The 25,608-nt window shown below is 53.9% G+C and overlaps 3 protein-coding genes across 6 annotated transcripts; 1 reads left to right on the plus strand and 2 right to left on the minus strand.

Moving 5' to 3' along the window:
• Positions 1 to 3,539: 3,539 nt before the first annotated feature.
• Positions 3,540 to 10,243, minus strand: OSCAR (osteoclast associated Ig-like receptor). Of its 4 annotated transcripts, XM_055370549.2 has the most exons (5): positions 9,864 to 10,236; positions 8,867 to 8,899; positions 5,678 to 5,980; positions 4,970 to 5,251; positions 3,540 to 4,255 (listed from the first exon to the last, which is right to left on the minus strand). In XM_055370549.2, the coding sequence occupies exons 1-5, from the start codon at positions 10,045 to 10,047 to the stop codon at positions 4,119 to 4,121; spliced, it is 939 nt and encodes a 312-aa protein (XP_055226524.1). In that variant the 5' UTR covers positions 10,048 to 10,236; the 3' UTR covers positions 3,540 to 4,118. The 4 variants fall into 4 exon arrangements, with proteins under 4 accessions (XP_055226524.1, XP_063557702.1, XP_063557704.1 ...); XM_063701632.1 differs by having other exon boundaries at positions 3,540 to 5,251; positions 9,864 to 10,241; XM_063701634.1 differs by lacking the exon at positions 8,867 to 8,899 and having other exon boundaries at positions 9,864 to 10,237.
• On the plus strand, positions 5,146 to 16,157 carry NDUFA3 (NADH:ubiquinone oxidoreductase subunit A3). The gene is made up of 5 exons (XM_055370559.2): positions 5,146 to 5,264; positions 11,716 to 12,067; positions 12,293 to 12,367; positions 15,131 to 15,208; positions 16,007 to 16,157. The coding sequence occupies exons 2-5, from the start codon at positions 12,058 to 12,060 to the stop codon at positions 16,096 to 16,098; spliced, it is 255 nt and encodes an 84-aa protein (XP_055226534.1). The 5' UTR covers positions 5,146 to 5,264; positions 11,716 to 12,057; the 3' UTR covers positions 16,099 to 16,157.
• Positions 16,158 to 16,215: 58 nt separating this feature from the next.
• On the minus strand, positions 16,216 to 25,598 carry TFPT (TCF3 fusion partner). Its single transcript, XM_055370555.1, has 6 exons — positions 25,465 to 25,598; positions 24,660 to 24,918; positions 20,284 to 20,354; positions 17,530 to 17,599; positions 17,230 to 17,448; positions 16,216 to 16,365 (listed from the first exon to the last, which is right to left on the minus strand). The coding sequence occupies exons 1-6, from the start codon at positions 25,485 to 25,487 to the stop codon at positions 16,246 to 16,248; spliced, it is 762 nt and encodes a 253-aa protein (XP_055226530.1). The 5' UTR covers positions 25,488 to 25,598; the 3' UTR covers positions 16,216 to 16,245.
• Between the last annotated feature and the right edge of the window lie 10 nt (positions 25,599 to 25,608).

Genomic DNA, 25,608 nt, shown 5'->3' on the forward strand with positions numbered 1-25,608 from the left:
CACCTGGCCGGGAGATTCTTTTTTACAACAGCTTAAAGTGCTTTGTAACCAATACACTATGCAGTGATTTGGTTAATACTTTGTGAGTTCCATGAGTGCAGGGTTTACGTCTGCTATTGCTCCCCATTGGACCGTCGGACTCTAGCACAATGCCATGCATGGTAGACATTGAATACATGAGTGATACGAGGATGAATGAGACTAGGGGAAATCAGTGGAAGCCCTAGGCCTGGTGCAGTGACTCACTCCTGGAATCCCAGCACTTTGGGAGGCCAAGGAAGGAGGATGGCTTGAGGCCAGGCATTCAAGACCAGCCTGGACAACATGGTGAGACCCCATAGCTATAAAAAATAAACAATTAGCCGGGAGCGGTGGCTCACGCCTGTAATTCCAGCACTTTGGGAGGCCGAGGCGGGCGGATCACGAGGTCAATAGATCGAGACCATCCTGGCCAACATGGTGAAACCCCATCTCTACTAAAAATACAAAAGTTAGCTGGGCGTGGTGGTGGCACGCCTGTAATCCCAGCGACTCGGGAGGCCGAGGCAGGAGAATCGCTTGAACCCAGGAGGCGGAAGTTGCAGTGAGCCGAGATCGCGTCATTGCACTACAGCCTGGCAACAGAGTAAGACTCCATCTCAAAATAATAATAATAATAGTAATAATAAATCGGCCAGGCGTGGTGATGGCAGTGTTCTCATTGTTTTAAGAGGCAGGAGCAGGGGGAAAAGACCCAGCAGTCTAACCACACAGACAAGTCCCAAGTTAGGCACTTCTGTGTGTCTTGGGGGCTGTTGATAAAGATCAGAAATAACCTATGTGGATCACCCAGCAAAATGACCAGTATGAAAAGATGTTCAGTGGTAGAAAGTGAAATAAGCATTATGACTACAACTCACTCAATAAGCATTCATTGAACACTGGTCACTGGTAAACTGCTATGAAGAAATCTCGGCTGGGTGCGGTGGCTCACGCCTGTAATCCCAGCTACTTGGGAGGCTGAGGCAGGAGAATCGTTTGAACCCGGGAGGTGGAGATTGTAGTGAGCTGAGATCACAACACTGCACTCCAACCCGGGAAACAGAGTGAGACTCCATCTCAAAAAGAAAAAAAATCTCAAGCTTATTGGATAGATAAATGCACAGGTAGGTAGATGGATATTGAATGAATAAATAGTTGAGTGGATTAAAAACTGGTTAATGAAGAAATGGATGGGTAAATGGATGGAAATATGAATGAATGCATGATGGATAAGGACAAATGAAATAGACAAATGTAGAAATGAAAGCAAAGGAAAAAGAGATGCTCAATAGAAACAAATAAGGATGAGAATCAATGCTAGACATGAATGAGTGAATGGTGAATGAAGGAGTGATTGAATGGATGAATACATGGAGTCAAGTTGAAGTACAAACTCGGCCAAGACTTCTTTTTCTCTGCTTTGGGTGGAAATACATTTTAAAAAAAAGAGGGCCGGGCACGGTGGCTCATGCCTGTAATCCCAGCACTTTGGGAGGCTGAGGCGGGCGGATCACCTGAGTTTGGGAGTTCGAGGCCAGCCTGACCAACACAGAGAAACCCTGTTTCTACTCAAAATACAAAATTAGCCAGGTGTGGTGGCTCACACCTGTAATCCCAGCTACTCGGGAGGCTGAGGCAGGAGAATCACTTGAACCCGGGAGGCGGAGGTTGCGGTGAGCCGAGATGGCGCCATTGCACTCCAGCCTGGGCAACAAGAGCGAAACTCCGCCTCAAAAAATAAAAATAAAAATAAAATAAAATAAAAAAAAGAGAGAAAAAGGAAAAAAAAAAAGACTCCCTGATGTGCCACTGACTTCCTGTACACGTTTAGGTAAACTTAATATCACCTCTCTTTCCACCATTTTCCCATTTATAAAGTGGGAAGACTGGATTTGATGACATCACAGCTTCATCCAGGTCTGGTTCCTTCCTTATAACCTGCGTCTCTTCTTAATTCTTTTTTTTTTTTTTTTTTTTGAGACGGAGTTTCGCTGTGTCACCCAGGCTGGAGTGTGCAGTGGCGTAATCTCGGCTCACTACAACCTCCACCTCCCGGGTTCAAGCAATTCTCCTGCCTCAGCCTCCCGAGTAGCTGGGATTACAGGCGCCCGCCACCACGCCTGGCTGATTTTTGTATTTTTAGTAGAGACGGGGTTTCACCATGTTGGCCAGGCTGGTCTCGAACTTCTGACTTCGTGATCCGCCTGCCTCGGCCTCCCAAAGTGCTAGGATCACAGGTGTGAGCCAGCACCCCCGGCTTATTCCTTTTTTAAAATTGTTATTATTTCCCACAGCCACATATGCCGGGGAGGTTGTCCCACATATGTTCTACCAAGGCCCCGCTGGCACTGATATCAAACCCCGGAAGACCCGCTCAGTCTCCCCTCCCGTCTTTTCAACACGTTAGCGCCCCCAGATGGCTAATTAGTCTTCAAAATTCAGTTCTTGAGGCGGGCGGATCACTTGAGGTCAGGAGTTCAAGACCAGTCTGGTCAACATGGCGAAACCCCATCTCTACTAAAAATACAAACATTAGCCGGACATGGTGGTACGCACCTGTAATCTCAGCTATTCGGGAGGCCGAGGCAGGTGGATCACTTGAGGTCAGGAGTTCGAGACCACCCTGGCCAATTTGGCAAAACTCCATCTCTACTAAAAATACAAAAATTAGCTGGGCGTGATGGCACACACCTGTAATCCCAGCTACTCAGGAGACTGAGGCACGAGAATCACTTGAACCCGGGAGGCGGATGTTGCAGTGAACCGAGATCACGCCACTGCACTCCAGCCTGGGTAGAGTGAGATCTTCTCTCAAAAAAAAAAAAAAAAAAAAGGCCGGGCGTGGTGGCTCACGCCTGTAATCCCAGCACTTTGGGAGGCCGAGGCGGGTGGATCACGAGGTCAGGAGATCGAGACCATCCTGGCTAACACGGTGAAACCCCGTCTCTACTAAAAATACTAAAAATTAGCCGGTCGTGGTGGCGGGCGCCTGTAGTCCCAGCTACTCGGGAGGCTGAGGCAGGAGAATGGCGTGAACCCAGGAGGCGGAGCTTGCAGTGAGCCGAGATCGCGCCACTGCATTCCAGCCTGGGCGACAGAGCGAGACTCCGTCTCAAAAAAAAAAAAAAAAAAAAAAAAAAAAGAAAGAAAAAGTCGTGCTTGATTATGCTTGATGGCAAAAAGGTGAGACCTTCCTTTCGGCACTGAGTCTGGTATAAATCAGTGTTACAGGGTAGCTAACATTTATTGAACACTTACTACGGGCCAGTTACTGCTTTGAATGTTTTATGTGTATTACCCACTGAATCCTACAACAATCCTATGAAGTGGGTTTTATCAGTGCATCCATTTTACCGTCAAGGCAAGAGAGAGTTGGGGAAGGGCACTTTCTGAATGCTGCTACCGTGTCCAGAGTTGGTTCCTTCCTGTGGGTTTGTGGTCACGCTGACTTTAAGAATGGAGCCAGGGACCTTCGTGGTGAGTGTTACAGCGCTTAAACATGGCACGGACCTAAAGAGTTAGCAGCAGCAAGATTTATTGTGTAGAGCAAGAGAACAAAGCTCCCACAGCGTGGAAGCGGACTCTGGTGTGGTACAGGCTGGCCAGCTTTTATTCCCTTATTGTCCCCGCCCATGTCCTGCTGATTGGTCCATTTTACAGAGCGCTGATTGGTCCATCTTACAGAGTGCTGATTGGTCCATTTTACAGAGTGCTGATTGGCCCATTTTACAATCCTCTTGTAAGACAGAAAAGTTCTCCAGGTCCCCATTCAACCCAGGAAGTCCAGCTGGCTTCACATCTCACTACTACCTTTCTGTAGCTGCTACTACTACAGTGAGTAGACGGCAGTGCTGGGATTCGAACCCTCTATCTTCTGGCTTGGAAGTCTTAACCACTGATCGCGTCTTCCTCTCAGCTACTCCTTGGGAAAGGCCTGGAAAGAAGCTACAGCACGGGGCACGGTGGGGGGGTCTAAGGACCGTTCCGCGGGGCTCAGCCAGCAGGACTGCGGGGCTGCAGGAAAGGACAGTCCAGCCCAGGGTCCCAGCTTCTCCGCCACTCAGGTTGGAAGTCTCGGGCTGCAGTGCTCCTGGGGCTCAGGGGCGGATACCAGCAGGAGCGCGGTTCTGACTGCGCCAGTCAAAAGTGACCAGCGCGCCCAGGGAGATGAGGACCAGCCCGGCCAGCCCCAGGCGGACTAGGTTCCCCTGGGTGTAGTCGGAGGAGCCAGAGTCTGCGGGCGGAGCCGGGAGAGAGGGGCCGTCAGCTCCTGGACCCCAAAGTCTGGGCCCTGAACTCCAGGTTTCCAGCCCCTGTGGTGGACTTAGGGACCTGACTCCACAGTCTCAAAGTTGAGGGGGAGTCGATGGAGGCTCCAACTCCTGGGTCCAGGAAGAAGGGGCTGGGGCCTGGACTCCTGGATCAGGAAGGAGGGGCTGGGGGCCTGGAGTCCTGGGTCCAGGAAGGAGGGGCTGGGGGCCTGGAGTCCTGGGTCCAGGAAGGAGGGGCTGGGGCCTGGACTCGTGGATCAGGAAGAAGGGGCTGGGGCCTGGACTCGTGGATCAGGAAGGAGGGGCTGGGGGCCTGGAGTCCTGGGTCCGGGAAGGAGGGGCTGGGGGCCTGGAGTCCTGGGTCCGGAGGGGCTGGGGGCCTGGAGTCCTGGGTCCAGGAAGGAGGGGCTGGGGGCCTGGAGTCCTGGGTCCGGAGGGGCTGGGGGCCTGGAGTCCTGGGTCCAGGAAGGAGGGGCTGGGGGCCTGGAGTCCTGGGTCTGAGGGAGGAGGTACTGGGGCCCGGGAATCCTGGGTCTGAGGGAGGAGGGGCTGCAGGACTAGACCCCTGGGTCTGAAGGAGGAGAGGCTGGGGGCCTGGGCTCCTGGGTCTGAGGGCGGAGGTCCTGGGGCCTGCATTCCTGGGGCGGAGGAGGCGGGCCGGGCCTCAGGGCCCTCACCTTCCCAGCTGATGACCAGCACCTCGCTGCGCTGCGACAGCACGTAGGGCGCGGAGGGCGTGTGATAGTAGCAGCTGTAGGTGCCTGGGGCGCGGGCGCCCAGCAGCGTGAAGTCGGCCCAGGGCTGCGCGGAGCCGCGGTATTGCAGCGGGGCCGCCACGCCCTCGCGGTACAGCACGAAGCTCATGTTCCGCAGGCGGCCCGCGCAGCGCAGGCTCACGTTGGCGCCAGGAGCCACCACCGGCCCGGGCAGCGCCACCAGCGACGGCCGCGGCAGCTCCTCTGCAGAGACGGGGTGAGAGTCCGGGGCCGCGTGAGCGTCTTCCGCTCGCTCGCTCTGTTTCTCTTTCTCCTCTGTCTCTCGCTTTCTCTGTGCCTCTCTCTCTCTTTCTGCCTCTCTTTCTCTCTGCCTGTCTCTCTCTCTGTCTGCCTCTCTCTCTGCCTCCCTTTCTCTCCACCTCCCTTTCTCTCTGCCTCTCTTTCTCCTTCTGCCTCTTTCTCTCTCTCTCCCCCCGCACTGTACCTCTCTCTTTCTCTCTGCTCCCCTGTCTCTCTCTCTCCCCCTAGTGTCTCTGTATCTGTCTTTTCTTGTGTCTGTGAATCTATCAGTTTGCCCGCCTCGCTCTGTCTCTCTTTCCCTGTATCTCTCTGTCCCTCCCCCAACTCCCTTGTTCCACCCACTTCTCCTCCCCGACCCCAGGACCTCACCTGTCACCAGCAGCTCCAGGGCATCGCTGGGCTGGGACCAGACACCCGGCCCCCAGTCTGGCCTTCGGTAGCAGCATCGGTAACTTCCCCCTTGGGCTGGAGTCACCTCCTCCAGAAAGAATTCTGCCAGCTCGGAGGACACATCCCGGAAGAGAAGGGGAGCGATCTCTCCAGGCTTGAAAAGTCCAAATCTCCAAGCGGGTTGGGGTGCCCGGCACTTCAAGGTCACGTTGACCCCAGGGGTCACAACTGTAGCCGGATGAGCTCCCAGCCATGGCTTAGGGTGGTATGAAGCTGGGGGGACTGAATAAACGGGGCTGCCTGGGTCCTCGGGCCTCCTGGGAGCCCCAGAAGATGAAAGGGAAGTTGGGAAAGGAGGAAAATCACCTTGGACAATTACTGCCCCTTTCTTAGCCTCAGTTTCCTGTTTGTAAAATCAGGGAGAGACTGGACTACAATCAAGGCTTGTTAAAACCAGGTGCAAATCAGAGGGGCAGGACAGAAACTTCTGAGTTTTACTCCACAGTTTGTAAACACAGTTTCAAAAGGTCAGGTCCCAGAACTCTGTAATTTTATTATTATTATTATTTTTAAGTAATGAGATGGGGGGGGTCTCCCTATGTTGACCAGGTTGGTCTTGAACTACTGGCCTCAAGCAATCCTCCCACCTCGGCCTCCCAAAGTGCTAAGTTTACAAGCTTGTGCCACCACGCCCAGACTTTTTTTTTTTTTTTTGAGGCAGGGTCTTGCTCTGTTGCTCAGGCAGGAGTGCAGTGGCATGTTCTCAACTCACTGCAGCCTCAATCTCCTGGGCTCAAACAGTCCTCCACCTCAGCCTCCTGAGTACCTGGGACCACAGGCACATGCCACTACACCAGGCTAATTTTTTTATTTTTTTTTATTTTTAGTAGAGACGAGCATTCGCTATATTGCCCAGGCTACTCTTGAACTCTTGGGCTCAAGCAATCCTCCCACCTTGGCCTCCCAAAGTGCTGGGATTACAGGTGTGAGCCACCACGCCCAGCCAGAACTCTAATTTTAAATAGCTTTCCAGAATATTTGCCATATAGTATTTCAAGAGTTGCCAAAACTTGCTATTTGGAAAAAAAAATGTTGGATCCCTACCTCACACCATTTCCCAAAACAACTTCCAGATTAATTAAAGACCCTGTGTTTCATTTTTTTTTAACTATAAAAGTATTCAAAAAACTATAGGAAAATATATTTGTCTTGGGGTAAGGAAGGCTTCTTAAAATATAAAATAAAAAGTTCTATGGAAGATTAATTAATTTGACCACTTCAAATTTCTTAAGTTGTGTATGCTAAAAGACAAAACTAGAGGACAAATGATAGTACTGGCAGATATCACTTATTCACAAATCACACAAATTAAGAGTACGGGAAGGCTGTTGGGTCTGGTGGCTGACAGCTGTAATCCCAGCACTTTGGGAGGCCAAGGTGGGTGCATCACCTGAGGTCAGGAGTTCAAGACCAGCCTGACCAACATGGTAAAATCCCATCTCTACTAAAAACAGAAAAATTAGCCAGGCGTGGTAGTGCTAGCTTGTAGTTCCAGCTGTTTGGGATGCTGAGTAGGAGAATTACTTGAACCCTAGAGTCGGAGGCTGCAGTTAGCTGAGATCATGCCACTGCACTCCAGCCTGGGCAACAGAGTGAGAACTCCATGGTGGCATGCACTTTGGGAGGCTGAGGCTGGAGGATTGTCTGAGCCCAGGAGTTCAAAGCTGCAGTGAGCTATGATAGAGCCACCGTACTCCAGCCTGGGTAACAGAATGAGACCCCATCTCTAAAAATGAATAAAAATAAGGGTCGGGTGAGGGGGCTTATGTTTGTAATCCCAACACTTTGGGAGGCTGAGGCAGAGGGATCACCTGAGGTCAGGAGTTCCAGACCAGCCTGACCAACATGGGGAAACCCTGTCTCTACTAAAAATACAAAAATTATCCGGGCATTGTGCTGTGTGCCTGTAGTCCCAGCTACTCAGGAGGCTGAGGCAGGAGAATCCCTTGAACCCAGGAGGTGGTTGCAGTGAGCCGAGATTGCACCACTGCACTCCGGCCTGGGCGACAGAGAGAAACTGGTCTCAAAATAAATAAATAAATAAATAAAATAAATAGGTAGAGATAGCTATAGCGACATTGAAATATCTCCAAAAGAGTTTTTGTTTGTTTGTTTTTGAGGTGGAGTCTTGCACTGTCACCCAGGCTGGAGTGCAGTGGTGCGATCTCAGCTTACTGCAACCTCTACCTCCTGGGTTCAAGCGATTCTCTTGCCTCAGCCTCCTGAGTAGTTGGGATTACAGGTGCGTCCCACCACACCCGGCTAATTTTCTTTTTTTTTTTTTTTTTTTTTTTTAGTAGAGACGGGGTTTCACCACGTTAGCCAGGATGATCTCGATCTGACCTTGTGATCCGCCCACCTCTGCCTCCCAAAGTGCTGGGATTACAGACGTTGGCCATTGCGCCCAGCCCAAGATCCTATTTCTTTTTTTTTTTTTTTTTTTTTTTTGAGACGGAGTCTCGCTCTGTCGCCCAGGCTGGAGTGCAGTGGCGCGATCTCGGCTCACTGTAAGCTCCGCCTCCCGGGTTCACGCCATTCTCCTGCCTCAGCCTCCCGCGTAGCTGGGACTACAGGCGCCCGCCACCATGCCCGGCTAATTTTTTGTATTTTTTAGTAGAGACGGGGTTTCACTGTGTTAGCCAGGATGGTCTCGATCTCCTGACCTCGTGATCCGCCCGCCTCGGCCTCCCAAAGTGCTGGGATTACAGGCGTGAGCCACCGCGCCCGGCCCCAAGATCCTATTTCTTAAGCCCTGTACTGTGCCAGGCTCAGGGTTTTGCACATGTGATTTGATGAGATCTCACAGCGGCCCATTTTACAGAGAGGGAAATGGAGTCTTAGCAAGCTGTGGCTTGTTCAAGGTCATATGGTCATATAAATGAATACGATGGTGAAACTGAGGTCCTAGCTTAGGCCTCTGCCTCAGAAGTTCCTGGTCTTCAGTACTCACCTATAATGGCCACTAAGGGGAATGAGAAAAGAAGGAAGGAATGGAGGGAGGGAGGAAAATAAGGATATCTGGGATGGGATTGGGCACCAAAATAAAATCTGAGTAATTGGAAAAGGGGTGTCAGCAACAAAAGGAGAGTGGATGGGGTGGCTACTCACCAGACGGAGTGATGTCTGTGTGACACAAAGGCCCTGTAGGAGGTTGAGGGACTAGTTTCTTTTTTCTTTTTTTTTTGTCTGAGGCAGAGTCTCACTCTGTCGCCCAGGCTGGAGTGTAGTGGTGTGATCTCAGCTCACTGCAACCTCTGCCTCCCAGGTTCAAGTGATTCTCCTGCCTCAGCCTCTGTAGTAGCTGGAACTACAAGTGCCCGCCACCACACCAGGCTAATCTTTGTATTTTTAGTAGAGAGGGGTTTCGCCATGTTGGTCAGGCTGGTCTTGAACTCCTGTCCTCAGGTGATCCACCCGCCTCGGCCTCCCAAAGTGCTGGGATTACAGGCATGAGCCACTGTGCCCGACAGCGAGTTCCTTTCAAAGCCCTTTGTGGCCAGCCCCATCTGATTGGTAACCCAGGAATCTGAGTTCCCAGCTCCTATCTCCTCTGGGAAATGAGAATCTTATCCCCCCCTCCTCCTGTCTCAGTAGGCAGAAATTTGGACATCCATTGCCCACCTACCGAAGAAGTCTGAACGCAGACCCCTCTGGCCTGGGCACCCAAGAGTTCAGGCCCTTGAACTCCACTTTTCCAGGGAACAATAATCGGAGAGTTTCTCCTCTCACGAGTTCAGGAATCTGGGTCCCCATTTCCCTCTTCTCTCAGGAGCTAAGAGCCCTGTTCCCAGCCCCCTTTTCCCAGGGAATCAGGAGTCCTGGCTTCCATCCCCCTCCCATATGAGAATCTGGGAGTCCTCCCTCTCTCCTGCCCTCTTCCTGCCTCAAGAACCAGAGATACCTGTCCCCACCTCCTTCCTCTTTCGGGAATCTGTGTTCTCTTGCTTTAGGACCCAGGGGTCTGGGCCCCAGTCCTGTTCTTTATTTGAACCTAGAATCCCAAACCTGCTGCCTGGTCCCCCTGCAGGGTGTCGGGGTCTCCATTGCCTCTCTCTCTGTCCCCAACCCCAGCCAGGAACCCAGGGAGAAGAAAGGGGCGACTCACAGAGGGTCAGCAGCTGGAGGATCAGCACCAGGGCCATGGTGGGCAGATACCCGCTAGAGCTGGAGCCAGGGCTTGGTCGCACCCTCTCCCCTCCCAGGAAATGAGGCAACATCAGAAAACCAGACCCAGATCCTCGTTTACGGAAGAGAGTATCGAGGTGGGGGCCTGTGGGTGACTGTGTCATAGCCCTATGGCACTGTGGAAAAATTAGCAGGGGGTTCAGTCACAACCTGTGGTGTTCATTAATTTAACTCTAGAAACAAATACTAGTCAGGAGGTGGAGGCAGGAGGATCGCTTGAGCCGAACAGTTCAAGAGCAGCCTGGGCAACACAGCGAGACCCTGTCTAAAAAATAAATTGTGCCACTGCACTCCAGCCTGGGTGATAGAGTGAGACCATGTCTTTAAATATAGATAGACAGACAGACAGATAGAAAGATATCTGTCTGTTTTAAAAATAAGAACCTATTATGTGCCAGACTCTTGCTGTCATTGATTGACAGATAGATAAAAATTCGCACCTATTATGTGCCAGGCCCTTGCTGTGATTGAAAGATAGATAGATCGATAGATAGATCGATAGATAGATAGATAGATAGATAGATAGATAGATAGACAGACAGATAGATAAAAATTAGCACCTGTTAAGTGCCAGGCCCTTGCTGTGATTGATGGATAGATAAAAATTAACACCAATTATGTGCCAGGCCCTTGCTGTGATTAATTGATCGATTGATGGATTGGTTGACAGAGAAAAATTAGCACCTATTATGTGCCAGGCTCTTGCTGTGATACTGTGATAGACAGATAGATACATAGATAGATAGATAGATAGATAGATAGATAGATAGATAGATAGATAAAAATTAGCCCCTCTAGGCCAGGCGCGGTTGCTCACGCCTGTAATCCCAGCACTTTGGGAGGCCAAGGCGGGTGGATCACCTGAGGTCGGGAAGTTCGAGACCAGCCTGACCAACATGGAGAAACCCTGTCTCTCCTAAAAACAGAAAAATTAGCCGGGTGTGGAGGCGCGCGCCTGTAATCCCAGCTATTCAGGAGGCTGAGGCAGGAGAATCGCTTGAACCTGGGAGTCGGAGGTTGCTGTGAGCCGAGATCGCGCCATTGCACTCCCGCCTGGGCGACTGGGCGACAGAGCTAGACTCAATCTCAGAAAAAAAAAAAAAAAAAAAAAATAGCACCTATTACGTGCCAGACCCTCGCTGTGCCATGTTGGCAGGCACAGAGGGAACTCAGACTCCGTTACTGCTCTCAAGCAGCAGCTACCAGTCCGACTGAAAGACCCAGACCAGGTTTCTTTTTTTTTGAGACGGAGTCTCGCTCTGTCGCCCAAGCTGGAGTGCAGTGGTGTGATCTCTGCTCACACTGCAAGCTCCGCCTCCCGGGTTCACGCCATTCTCCTGCCTCAGCCTCCCCAGTAGCTGGGACTACAGGCGCCCACCACCACGCCGGGCTAATTTGTGTTGTATTTTTAAGTAGAGACAGGGTTTCACCATGTTAGCCAGGATGGTCTAGATCTCCTGACCTCGTGATCCGCCCGCCTCGGCCTCCCAAAGTGCTGGGATTACAGGCGTGAGCCACCGCGCCCGGCACAGACCAGGTCAGTTTCTTAAGTGATCTGAGCTATAATGGCGGTAACAGAGCACTGTGAGAGCCCGCAGAAAGCTCCTAACCCATCTAGGATGAGACCTGGCGCTTCCAGGACGAGCCGATGTTGAGCTGAGACCTCGAAGGACAGATAAGTCATTCACCTTCTCCCGGACTCAGTTTCTTCGTCTGTAAAATGGGCTTTCATAAATAAACTATAAAATGGGGACTATTTTGTTCCGCCTTAGGTGGGTCGCAGCAGGAGGACTAGTCACTCCGGAGCGACTTCTAAGCTGAGACTAAGGAGATTCCACGCAGGTCCGCAAAGTCAGGCTTGCGCTTGCTCCTGACACCACTTCCTTTACGTCCACGGCTCCATCTTTGTTCTGCGCGAGTGCGCACGCGCAGGCTCCGAAAGCGGGCCCTCGCACAGAGGGACCACAACTCCCAGAGTGCTCCGCGTCCTGGCTTTCGCCTCTACTTCTGCTCCAGGGCGCACGCGCAGCCCGGGGAGCGGGTTCTCGCGCATAGGGACCACAACTCCCAGGGTGCTACGCGTCCTCGCCGCTGTCGCCGCCGCCGAGACCAAGATGGCAGCGAGTAAGTGCAGGTGCCGGTGGCGCGCTGGGCTCGGGTAGTTCTGGGAACCTCTGGGCGGTCCTGGGACTGAGGTGCGGCAGGGCAGGGGTGGAAGCGATGGGGTCCGTGCTGGAGGGGGACGCAGAAGTCACGAGGGGGCTCCTCCAGGGCAGGGGTGGCACGAGAGGGTTAGAGGTCACTGGGGGCAGCTACTTGCAGGGGTGACGCTCCTTGCCACCCCTTCAGGAGTCGGCGCCTTCCTCAAGAATGCCTGGGACAAGGAGCCAGTGCTGGTCGTGTCCTTCGTCGTCGGGGGCCTCGGTGCGTGAGTGCTCCAGGCGCAAACTTGCATCGTCCACCCCCGTCCCCCTACATCCCTCCATCTTGTACCCCTAAAGCCCTATCGCCGCCCTCGGGTCCCCTCTATAGTGTGTCTGCACCCCCACGACATCCCCTTATCTATCCCCATACCCATTATAACCTCTCCACCATCGCCCCCCGCGTTCCTCTCCACCTACCCAATACGCTCTTAACCCCTCTAAATGAGACGTTCTCAACCCTGCTTATGCCTTAACACCTGAGCACCAAAAAAAAGTCCAGATCCTCCTCCTCCCTTTCATCTTTCCTCTCCCCCATTCTGAATTGAGTTGGCTTGATTGGAGGTGGGACTGGGGAATCTGTGTCTTGTGAAAATCCCCGTATAATCCTAATGTGCCTTGCTGATTGCAAATCTCTGCCCTCTGCCCTGGAACTGCGCTACTCACACTTTAATTAGCACCGGAATTCCTGCAGGGATGGGGGCGGAGGATTGTTAAAATGTAGCTTTTTTTTTTTTTTTTTTTTTTTTTTTTGCGATGGAGCCTCATTCTCACCCAGGCTGAAGTGCAGTGGCGCAATCCCGGCTCACTGCAACCTCGGCCTCCTGGGTTCAAGGGATTCCCCTGCCTCAGCCTCCCGAGTAGCTGGGATTACAGGCGCCCAGCTAATTTTTTGTTTTTGAGACTGAGTCTCGCTCTGTCGCCCAGGCTGGAGTGCAGTGGCGCGATCTCGTTTCACTGCAAGCTCCGCCTTCCGGGTTCATGCCATTCTCCTGCCTCAGCCTCCCGAGTAGCTGGGACTACAGGCGCCGTCCACCATGCCCGGCTAATTTTTTGTATGTTCAATAGAGACGGGGTTTCACCGTGTTAGCCAGGATGGTCTCGATCTCCTGACCTCGTGATCCGCCCAACTCGGCCTCCCAAAGTGCTGGGATTACAGGCGTGAGCCACCGCGCCCGGCCAGCTTTTTTTTTTTTTTTTTGAGATGGCGTCTCGCTCTGTCTTCCAGGCTAGAGTGCAATGGTGTGATCATGGCTCACTGCAACCTCCGCCTCCAGGGTTCAAGTGATTCTCCAGCCTCCGCCTCCCAAGTAGCTGGGATTACAGGCGAGCACCACCACGCTCGGCTAATTTTTGTATTTTTAGTAGAGACGAGGTTTCACCATGTTGGCCAGGCTGGTCTTGAACTCCTGACCGCAAGTGATCTGCCTTCCCAAAGTGCTGGGATTACAGGGGTGAGAGCCACTGCACCCGGCCAAACTGTAGGTTCTGATTCTGTAGGTCTGGGATGGGGCATGGGATTCTGCATTTTTGAAGAGTTCCCAGGTCTTGTCAGTACTGCTGGTCCACCAGCCAGGCACTAGGTTAAGGTTCTGAACACTTGTTCAGTATGGCAGCCACCAGCCACACCTGGCCACTGAGCATTTGAAGTGGTGCTGGTATGAATTGAGGTGGTATAAGAGACTGGATTTCAAAAACTTAGTATCTAACAGAGTGTGTAAACTACCAATAATCTTTTGTTGATTACATGTTGAAGTGATGTTTTGGATGTACTATGTTTTTTTTTTTTTTTTTTTTTGGTTTGTTTTTGTTTCTTTGAGACGGAGTTTCGCTTTTGTCCAGGCTAGAGTGCAATGGCCTGATCTCGGCTCACTGCAGCCTCCGCCTCCCGGGTTCAAGCGATTCTCTTGTCTCAGCCTCCTTAGTAGCTGGGATTACAGGCGCATGCCACTACACCCGGCTGTTTTTGTATTTTTAGTAGAGACGGGGTTTCATCATATTGGTCAGGCTGGTCTCGAACTCCTGACCTCAGGTGATCCACCCGTCTCAGCCTCCTAAAGTCCTGGGATTATAGGCATGAGCCATCTCGCCCATCCAAGTATGTTTCTTAAAATTTGTTTCATCTGTATCTTTTATTTTTACTGTGGCTACTAGAAGATATAAAATTATGTACTTGGCTCTTACCATCTGTCAGACAGCACTGGCCTAGAACATTCCTTTTATGAACTGTACCCCATCCCCCAGGACTCCTGGCTCCCACCCTAAATGGACTGTGGTCAGTGACTGTTGTTCGTGCAACCCTTTCTCCTCCGGTTTGTATTTTTTTTTTTTTTTTTTTTTGTGATGGAGTCTCTCTGTTGCCTAGGCTGGAGTGCAGTGGCACAATCTGGGCTCACTGCAACCTCTGCCTCCCAGGCTCAAGGGATTCTTCTGCCTCAGCCTCCTGAGTAGCTGGGATTACAGGCTCCTGCCACCACGCCCGGCCAATTTTTGTATCTTTAGTAGAGATGGGGTTTTATCATGTTGTCCAGGCTGGTCACGAACTCCTGACCTCAGGTGATCCGCCCACATTGGCCGCCCAAAGTGCTGGGATTACAGGCGTGAGCCACGGTGCCCGGCCAAATTTGTAACAGTCTTGATTTCTCCGGAATAGTCCCATGACACTACCCCCAGGATGCTCCATGATGACCCTACAACTCAAACATGCTCATTCCATGACCAACCCCACTGCTGCCTCCTCTAGGCCCCACGTATCTGTGAGTGTTAGGCTCCCACCCCTACCTCCACTTAACCCCCCAAAAAAGAGTTTTAAACCCTCCTGTCTATAAGTAGGGATCCCAAGGTACCAAGGATCCTCCTGGACGTGCTGGCCCTCCCTGCTGCCCTCCCCCTTCGCACTTTATCTTCCCTTTGCCAAGGCTCAGCTTCTCTTCCTCTCTTCTCAGAGCCACCTTCCCCTGGGCCTCACCCCTGTGTCTCTCCACAGCTGTAATTCTGCCCCCATTGAGCCCCTACTTCAAGTACTCCGTCATGATCAACAAGGCCACGCCCTACAACTACCCAGGTGAGTGGGGGCCAGGCAGGGATCCCCGGAATAGGCCCAGCTTCCCTGTGCTGGGTTAAGGGCAGTTATGGGCAGGTCTTTCCTAAGCAGTTATCAGAGATTCTGCAGTGGTGCCTGGACCCCCCTGTTCCATTTTTTAAGAATTGAGATATAATTCGTATACTATTCTGTGTCTGTGCTTCGTTTTTGTTTTTTTGGTTTTTTTTGAGACAGAGTCTCGCTCTATCACCAAGGCTGGAGTGCAGTGGTGCGATCTCAGCTCACTGCAAGCTCAGCCTCCCGAGTAGCTGGGACTACAGGTGCCCGCCACCACGACACGCAAACTTTTTTGTATTTTTAGTAGAGGTGGGGTTTCACCGTGTTAGCCAGGATGGTCTCGATCTCCCGACCTTGTGATCCACTCACCTCGGCCTCCCAAAGTGTTGGGATTACAGGCGTGAGCCACCGCGCCTGGCCTGTGCTTCGAGTTTCTATTACCTTTCCAGATTTCTGTCTCTCTCTGGGTTCCCATCTGTGGTGGTTTCTCGGTCTCCATCTTCTCAGGTTTCTGTCCTGTTTCCCCATCTCTTTTGACCCTAGCTCTCTAGTGCGCGGGATCTCTCCCTCGCTATCTCTCTGGTTTTCCATGTCTCTCAGTCTCTGTATTTCCCGCCTCTTTCTGCATCACTGATTCTCTGACCCTTCCCCTCTCACCCCTGGGGTCCCCCTTCCCTCTCTGAACATAAAGCGACAGACCAGCTCTTCTCTCCAGGGCCCTGGAGACGTGCTGGTCTCAGTGGCCCACCTCCTGCCCCACAGTGCCCGTCCGTGATGATGGGAACATGCCAGACGTGCCCAGCCACCCCCAGGACCCTCAGGGCCCCAGCCTGGAGTGGCTGAAGAAACTGTGAGCAACTCCACTGACAGAGGCGGCCCCTCCCACGGCTCCCAATAAAAATGTGAAAACCAACCCCAGAACGTGAGCATGTGTGTGATCAGAGGTGGGAACAAGTAGACGGTGGCCAGGGTGAGTGTTGGGTCAGTTTACTGGGCATGCGTCAGTCAGAGGCTGGGCTGGCCAGGGTCGGGTAGGGCAGCAGTTTGTCTGGACCCCGAGAAACCCAACTGGAATCCAGGGCCTCATCTGCTTCAAAGCCAAAGTCTTCCTCAACCTTAATCTGCAGGAGATAAGGAACAAGGTGTTAACAGGCCTGGGAATCTAGAAAATCCCATCAGCTTCACCATTTTTGTTTTCATTTTGTTTTGCTTTTTAAAGAGACTCGTTAAAGAGACTCCACTCTGTTGCCCAGGCTGGAGTGCAGTGGTGCCATCATAGTTCACTGCAGCCTCTGCCTCCCAGGCTCAAGTGATCCTCCCACCTCAGCTTCCCAAGTAGCTGGGACTACAGGCACATGCCAACCAAGCCTAACATGTTTTTTCTTTTTGGTAGAGATGGGGTCTCAGTATGTTGCTCAGGCAGGTCTCAAACTCCTGGCATCAAGTGATCCTCCCACCTAGGCCTCCCAAAGTGCTGGGATTACAGGCATGAGCCACTGCACCTGGCCACCCTCACAGTTCTTGTCTTCCCAGGCCAGTCACCTTCCTCCTTACACCTCAGAGGCAATCCCAGTGTTGCTGGGTCCAGATGTTCTTCCAGCTTTCCTCCCCGCACTGGGCCTTCCCTTCCACTCCGTCTTCTCTGATCCTTCCTTCTCCTCTACTCCCAGCCTTCTCTAGCTATTTTTCCTTCTCTAGGTCTTCCTCTTTCCCTTTCCAACTTTGCCTCCTTTTTACCCAAGCCTTTACCCCACTTTTTCCAACTACTTCCCTGCCTGATCCTAGGCCTCCAACACGTCCTGGTTCACCTCCCTTCTCCAACTTTCCCCAGCCCTGGGCCCCTCGGGGTGCAGAACCAAAACCCAAGAGCCCTGAACCTAACTCAGCCCCAGCCCCGGCCCCTCCCCTTGAGTCCCCCCTCCTTACCTGCACTGGCGCCAGCTCTGGAGCCCCAGTCCCTCCCCTTGAGTTCCCGCCTTCCTCACCTGCACCGGGGCCAGCTCTGGAGTCAGCGCATTTCCTGCTCGGCGTCCATCCCGTGGCACTCGCCGCCTCTTCCGCCCACTGGGCCCCTCGCCGGGGGCTGGGCTGCCGGGTTCTGGGGGTGCAGGAGTCCTTCTGGGCGGGGACAGTGTCTCTTTCTCTGGAGGCTCATTCTCAGCATTGCCTGGGGTGGGGGCATCCGTGCCCTGGCTGCCCTCATCCTGGCAGGGAGGAGGGGGAGGTAGGTGATGGGTGGGTCCTGAGCTCCCAGTTCCTGACCGTCCTGGAGGCCCAACACTCACCTCCAGCACAATGGTGAACTGGCTGGCCCGGTAGTCATCCCCGTAGGAGTCCAGCACTCTCATGAGGAACCTGCTCAGGGGGAGAAGCCACCAACGGAATAACTTATCTCCTAGCGGCTGGGGAAAAGGGCCACAGGATAGAGCTCAGCTCCCACTCCACTCAACGCCAAAGCTGTCCTGGAGCCAGACGGTCCTGAGCTCTGGCACTGGAGGCCTGGGAGCCATGCCCTTGACCAGCCTTGAGACCTCGAGCAAGACAAGGCGACCATTCTGAGGCTGAGTTTCCTGCTCGGCAAACGACATGACACCCTCGGCTGGATGTTGCAGTGGTGACACTGAAGTAGTGACACCAGACGATTTCTGTACTTAATGTGATGTCAGCACTTAGTAAACATTCATATGTGAGTTATAATTTTTATTGATAACTGAAGAGAGGGGAGTACAGGACGCTCCTCCTAATGACCTCACCTCTTATAAACACCCCCTCCTCTTCTTTCCCCAGCCCCTGCCTCCAGAGTTCCTTAAGGTTCAATTGATGGAATGCCTGCTCTGCACCAGCACCTGGGCAGGTTTGTTGTTGTTGTTTTGAGACGGAATCTCACTCTGTCACCCAGGCTGGAGTGCAGTGGCGTGAATTTGGCTCACCACAACCTCCACCTCCCTGGTACCAGCGATTTTCCTGCCTCAGCCTCCTGAGTAGCTGGGACTACAGGTGCCCGCCACTACGCCCGGCTAATTTTTTTGTATTTTTAGTAGAGACAGAGTTTCACCGTGTTAGCCAGGATGGTCCCGATCTCCTGACCTCGTGATCCGCCTGCCTCGACCTCCCAAAGTGCTGGGATTACAGGCGTGATGAGCCACTGCACCCAGCCTATTTCAACTTAAGTGAAAATCTCACCCGTGGCCGGCGGCTACCGTGCTGGACAGCACAGGTGTGGACAGAGGAACCCTGGGAGCTGCAGGTTTCAGCTTTGGGGAGGGAGGATGAACTAGCAAAGGCAGCCAAGAAGGAACAGCCGGAAAGGCAGGAGACCCCAGGCTGCTGAGTGCCCAGGATGGCAAGAATGGGCTCCAGGGAAGAGCACATAGCCCTGGGCCACTGCGCCGAGCCTGAGCCAAGGACCGATATGAGAAATGTGGTTGACTCAGCAACATGGAGCCATTCCTACAAAGCTTGCTCCAGTTTTGCTGGTACAGGGACACTGTGAGTGGCAGGGACAGCAGCCACCTAGGCAGGTTCTGTGGAGACCCACAGTGGGAAGCTCTGAGCTCAGCTCACCACCTGCAAGCTCCGACAACTCCGCCGCAGCCTCATGATATTGGTGCTGCCCTTAGTTGATAGGAAACAGCTCAGAGAAGGGACACTGCTTGCTTAGAGTCACACAGCAAAAAAAAAAAAAAAAATACTTGCAGCCAGATCTGTGCTCATGTGCCCTCCATTCTGCTGTTCCCTCCCTTCAGGGGGAGGAGGCCCCTCCACCCGGCCCTCCCTCAGTCCGAGCACACAGCCCTCTCCACCTGGCCCTCCCTCAGTCCCAGTGCTCAGCCCCCTCCACCCGGCCCTCCCTCAGTCCCAGTGCTCAGCCCCCTCCACCCGGCCCTCCCTCAGTCCGAGCACACAGCCCCCTCCACCCGGCCCTCCCTCAGTCCCAGTGCTCAGCCCCCTCCACCCGGCCCTCCCTCAGTCCGAGCACACAGCCCTCTCCACCCGGCCCTCCCTCAGTCCCAGTGCTCAGCCCCCTCCACCCGGCCCTCCCTCAGTCCCAGTGCTCAGCCCCCTCCACCCGGCCCTCCCTCAGTCCCAGTGCTCAGCCCCCTCCACCCGGCCCTCCCTCAGTCCCAGTGCTCAGCCCCCTCCACCCGGCCCTCCCTCAGTCCGAGTGCTCAGCCCCCTCCACCCGGCCCTCCCTCAGTCCCAGTGCTCAGCCCCCTCCACCCGGCCCTCCCTCAGTCCCAGTGCTCAGCCCCCTCCACCCGGCCCTCCCTCAGTCCGAGCACACAGCCCCCTCCACCCGGCCCTCCCTCAGTCCCAGTGCTCAGCCCCCTCCACCCGGCCCTCCCTCAGTCCGAGCACACAGCCCTCTCCACCCGGCCCTCCCTCAGTCCCAGTGCTCAGCCCCCTCCACCCGGCCCTCCCTCAGTCCCAGTGCTCAGCCCCCTCCACCCGCCCCTCCCTCAGTCCCAGTGCTCAGCCCCCTCCACCCGCCCCTCCCTCAGTCCCAGTGCTCAGCCCCCTCCACCCGCCCCTCCCTCAGTCCCAGTGCTCAGCCCCCTCCACCCGGCCCTCCCTCAGTCCCAGTGCTCAGCCCCCTCCACCCGCCCCTCCCTCAGTCCCAGTGCTCAGCCCCCTCCACCCGGCCCTCCCTCAGTCCGAGCACACAGCCCTCTCCACCCGGCCCTCCCTCAGTCCCAGTGCTCAGCCCCCTCCACCCGGCCCTCCCTCAGTCCCAGTGCTCAGCCCCCTCCACCCGGCCCTCCCTCAGTCCGAGCACACAGCCCTCTCCACCCGGCCCTCCCTCAGTCCCAGTGCTCAGCCCCCTCCACCCGCCCCTCCCTCAGTCCCAGTGCTCAGCCCTCTCCTCCAAGACCGAATCCCACTCTTCCTCCTTGTTTGCCTCAGCCCCCGGCCCTCATCTCCAGCTTCTCCTTGTGGCTTGTGAGGGTTGGGTGGATGTGGGAGTAGGAGAGACAGAGGGGCTGGGAGCATTTGGGAGCTGAGGCTCACGGGCCCAGAGGGGACAGAGAAGGGGTTACCTCCGTTCCTGCTGCAGCCTCCGAGTTATCCTCTGCACCTGATGGAGCCTGTTCAGGACCCGCTCGTTCACCTGTGGGGTGGGAAACTCCCATCAGCTGGATCCCGCGGCTCCCGTTCATTTGTTTAACGGATGTTTAATGGGGCACGCACTAAACTCTGGAGACTGGCCAAAGACCATCCCGTGGCCTGAGGTCCTTCCACCTTCCCATCCCTCCGGCTCCCCTCTCACCATGCCACAGTCCTGAGTGCCCTCCAGTGGGGGCCTTCTGCATGCTGTTCCTCTACCTGGACCCTCTCCCCAGTCATCCGCACAACTCACTCCCCACTTCAAGTCTTAGGTCAACTGTTACCTGCTCAGAAAGCCTGAACCTCCCATGAAGTCAAAACACACCAGGCCAGGCGCGGTGGCTCACGCCTGTAATCCCAGCATTTTGGGAGGCCGAGGCAAGTAGATCCCCCGAGGTCAGGAGTTCGAGACCAGCCTGGCCAACATGATGAAACCCCATCTCTACTAAAAATACAAAAAATTAGCTGGGCGTGGTGGCAGGTGCCTGCAGGGTAGTTGCACGAACCTGGGAGGTGGAGGGGTGAAGTGAGTTGAGATCACCCCACTGCACTCCAGCCTGGGCAACAGAGCGAGATTCTGTTTCAAAAAAAAAAGTTGCAACACACCCGACCCCCCTTCCCATGCCAGAACCCCACCCGGCCATTCACTCTTAGCTTTATTTCCTCCTAGTGCTCATCTGATGAGGCAGGACACAGCCTCTCCGCCTCTTTGCTTATTCTGCTGACTGACCGCCTCTCCAGCCAGAGCATGAGCTGAAAAACGACAGTGACTTGTTCCTACATCCCGTGCCTTAACCAGAGCCGGGCACGTAGTACATCCTCCATGAACATTTGCGGAATCAATGACTTTGCAGAGTGAGAAGTGCTTGGTGAATACCAGAGTCAGACATGCTGGAGGTTAGGGCAGGAGGTGCGACTTTAGTTATGACCGGCAGAGAAGGCCCGTGGGCCCAGACTTGAATAAGGAGGAGACAAAGGGGTGACAGGAGGAAAGTACGCCAGGCTGAGGGGACAGCCCTGCACGCAGCTTCTGAGGACTCCAGCCTAGACATGGAGGGAGAGATGTGACTCAGCCAAACAGGGACCCGAAGACAGTGGCTGAAGCAGGTGCTGCTCCTGGGTCAGAAAGACCTGAGTTCAGGGCGGGGCACAGTGGCTCACGCCTGTAATCCCAGCACTTTGGGAGGCCGGGGCGGGCAGATCACTTGAGGTCAGGAGTTCAAGACCAGCCTGGCCAACATGGTGAAACCCCGTCTCTACTAAAGATACAAAAATTGGCCGGATGTTGTGGCACATGCCTGTAATCTCAGCTACTCAAGAGGCTGAGGTCAGGAGTTCCAGACCAGCCCGCCAACATGATGAAACCTCATCTGTACTAAAAAAAAGAAAAATACAAAAATTAGCTGGGTATGGTGGCGCATGCCTGTAATCCCAGTTTCTCAGGAGGCTGAGGCAGGAGAATTGCTTGAACCCGGGAGCTGGAGGTTGCAGTGAGCCGAGATCACACCACTGCACTCCAGCCTGGGTGACAGAGTAAGACCCTGTCTCAAAAAAAAAAAAGTGCCGGGCACGGTGGCTCACGCTTGTAATCCCAGCACTTCCAGAGGCCAAGGCGAGTGGATCACCTGAGGTCAGGAGTTTGAGACCAGCCTAACATGGTGAAACCCTGTCTACTAAAAATACAAAATTAGCCAGGTGTAGTGGCACATGCCTGTAATCCCAGCTACTCGGGAGGCTGAGGCAGGAGACTCGCTTGAACCCAGGAGGCGGAGGTTGCAGTGAGCTGAGATTGCAGCATTGCACTCCAGCCTGGACAACAAGAGCGAAACTCCATCTAAAAAAAAATAGAGTTCAAGTTTTGGCTCTGGCTTGGCACAGTGGCTCATGCCTATAATCCCAGCACTTTGAGAGGCCAAGGCAGGAGGATCACTCGAGGCCAGGAGTTCGACACCAGCCTGGGCAACAGAGTGAGACCCCCAACACTCAAAAACTAACAAAAAAAATGAGCTGGGCTTGGTGGCTGTAGTCCCAGCTCCTTCGGAGGCTGAGATTGCTAGAGTCCAGGATGTTGGGGCTGCAGTGAGCCACAGTCATGCCACTGCACTACAGCCTGGGCAACAGAGAAAGACCCTGTCTCAAAAAAAAAATCTCAGATCTGCCACTGCTGAGCTCTGAGCTTGGGTGCATTACGTAACCTCTCTGAGCCTTGATTTTCTATACTTGTAAAATAGGAGTAATCTATTCCTGGGGGTGGATTAATGGCAGAGGCTCCAGTTGAGTCCGTTTGGGCCTTGGTGTCTGTCTGTTAAGCAGGGTTTGGAATATGCCCCTGGCCTCTAGCCTTCCTCCTTACAGAACTCCCCAATACTGTCATTAAGAATTGAGGCCAGATGTGGTAGCTCATTCCTGTAATCCTAGCATTTTGGGAGGTCAAGGCGAGTGGATCACTTGAGGTCAGGAGTTCAAGACCAGCCTGGGCAACATGGCAAAACCCCATCTCTATAAAAAGTACAAAAATTAGCCAGGTGTGGTGGTGTGCGCCTGTAGTCCCAGCTATTTTGGGGGCTGAGGCAGGAGGACTGCTTGAACCTGGGAGATTGAGGCTGCAATGAGCTGAGATTGTGCCACTGCACTCCAGCACAAAGTGAGAACCTGTCTCAAAAAAGAGAAAAAGAGTTGAAGGCCAGGCATGGTGGCTCAAGCCTGTAATCCCAGCACCTTGGGAGGCTGAGGCGGGCAGATCACCTGAGGTCAGGAGTTTGAGACCAGCCTGACCAACACGGTGAAACCCTGTCTCTACTAAAAATACGAAAATTAGCTGGGTGTGGTGGCAGGCGCCTGTAATCCCAGCTACTAGGGAGGCTGAGTCAGGAGAATCACTCGAACCCAGGAGGTGGAGGTTACAGTGAGCTGAGATGGTGCCATTGCACTCCAGCCTGGGAGACAAGAGCAAGACTCCACCTTAAAAAAAAAAAAAAAAAAAAGTTGAATTATTTCCCCCAAAAAAGGGTGTTGATGCTCTAACCCCCAGTGCCTCAGGATCCCCTTATATGGAGACAGTGTCGTTACCAAAGTAATCAAGTTCAAATGAAGCCAGTGGGTGGGCCCTAATCCAGTATGACTGGAGTCCTTATAAAAAGGGTAAATTGGGACACAGACACACACACAGAGGGAGCAGCAATGTGAAGATGAAGGCGGAGATCAGGGTGATGTTTCTACGTGCCAATGACTGCCAGAAACCTCCAGAAGCCAGGGGAGAGGTCTGGAAGATTCTTACAACCCTGTTGACACCTTGCCTTGGACATCTAGCCTCCAGAACTGTCAGACAGGAATTTCTGTGCTTGAGGGACCCTATTTGTGATAAGCTCTGGGAGTCCAAGCAAACTAATACAACTGTCTTCAGAGTTTCCGGCATCCAGACCTGATGCTGTTCCTCCCCCATTTGAAACCCTTCAGTGGCTCCTTCACTCTCAAGGAAAAAAAAATATCCAGACTTCTTGTCCTGGTGTTCCTGGCCTGCCAAGATCTGAGCCCTGCCTGCTGTTTAATCCTCATTGATTGACTGATTGATTGATCGATTTTGAGACGGACTCTCACTCTGTCACCCAGGCTGGAGTACAGCAGCATGATCTTGGCTCACTGCAACCTCCGCCTCCCGGGTTCAAGCAATTCTCATGCCTCAGCCCCCCGAGTAGCTGCGACTACAGGTGCGTGCCACCACACCTGGCTAATTTTTTTGTATTTTAGTAGAGATGGGGTTTCACCATGTTGGCCAGGCTGGTCTCGAACTCCTAACCTCAGGTGATCCACCTGCCTCAGCCTCCCAGTGCTAGGATTACAAGCGTGAGCCACCATGCCCAGCCCATCCTTATTCTCAGCAAGGAGGCTATTGCAGTCATTCAGCCCAGACAGCTGGAGTTTGCAGTGGCAGCCATAGGGATGGAGGAGAGGAGAAGGGTCCAGAGACACTCAAGAGGCAGAATGAATGAGTCGAGAGGAGTGAATCCTGGCAGGGGTATGGGAGATGTGAAGAGCTTGGGCTTTCACCTGTGAGCGGTGCCACGCATTGAGAGGCCCCCGGGAGACATCAGAGAACCCATCTGCGTTGTCAGGGAAGCTCCACGGGAGATGGCCCTTCCAGGGGCCCGGCACAGGGCCAGACACATAATGCATGCTAAATGACTGAATATATAAGCGGAAGATTCCTTCAGCAAGCCAAGAAAGGCTGGGCATGTGGAAAGGCAGAGATTGCAGGGGGCGGTAGTTTAGGCCAGGGGACCCCAAAACAGGGGGATCCGCACTCACCTACCTGCTCGATCTCCCGGCAGCGCCGACCTAGTGCCTGGTACTTTCTGCGATTTAATTCCCGCTGGCGCCGCCGCCGACCCCGGGCTGCCTCTTCCTCTTCATCTCGCTCCCGGAGCCCTGAGCCGCCCAGACCACCTGACACAAACTCCACTTCCGTCTCCAGCTCGCTTTCCAGGATGTGGCCACCAAATAGGGGAGGCAACGCCAACTCTGAGCCTGGCGGCGCTGAGAACTCCTCAAAGCCCACGGCTGCCATGGTCCTGAGAGGTAGGGAAAGGCTCAGGGGCCCTGGATCCTGGACCCCCAGCCCCTTCTCCCACTGAACCAGGAGCCCAGACCCCAACCCCTCCTCCCTGAGATCCTAGAATCCAGGCCCCCAGCCCCTCCTCCCTCAGACCGTAGAATCCAGCCCCCAGCCCTCCTCCCTCAGACCCAGAAGTCCAAGTCCGCAACCCACCCTTCGCAGCACCCACAGGGTTCAAGCCCTGACCCCCTCCTCCCAGGATGCAAGAGTCCAGACCTCCAGACTTTTTCTCTCCAAGGACCCAGGGAGTCCAAGCCCCAACCCTCAACCAGACGCAAGAGTCCTGGCTTCCAACCTCCTCGTCTCTCAGATCCAGCAGTCCAAACCCCTAACCTTCTCCTCCCTCAGGATGACCCCAGTCCATAAAAGGGTTCTAAGGTAAAGCAGTTGCATGAACTACAACCCCCATCAGACCTCAGCGTAAAAGCTCATATGGTTGCACACAATGCAGCTGCACTGTTTTCTGGGATTCGCACTTTTTCACAAGGGCTCAGCCACATACCCTTCTCTCTGCTCCAATTCCATCTCCGCGACCTCCGGAAGCCCCGGGCCTCAGAGCTTCCGACCTCTTCAATCTGTAGGTTAAGCCGTTCGCAAAACTACTTGTCCCATCAGGCTCAGCAGCCGAGGACGGCGGGACGTGGCC

Source organism: Gorilla gorilla, chromosome 20 (genome assembly GCF_029281585.2).
Source record: "Gorilla gorilla gorilla isolate KB3781 chromosome 20, NHGRI_mGorGor1-v2.1_pri, whole genome shotgun sequence".
Lineage (NCBI taxonomy): Eukaryota > Metazoa > Chordata > Mammalia > Primates > Hominidae > Gorilla > Gorilla gorilla.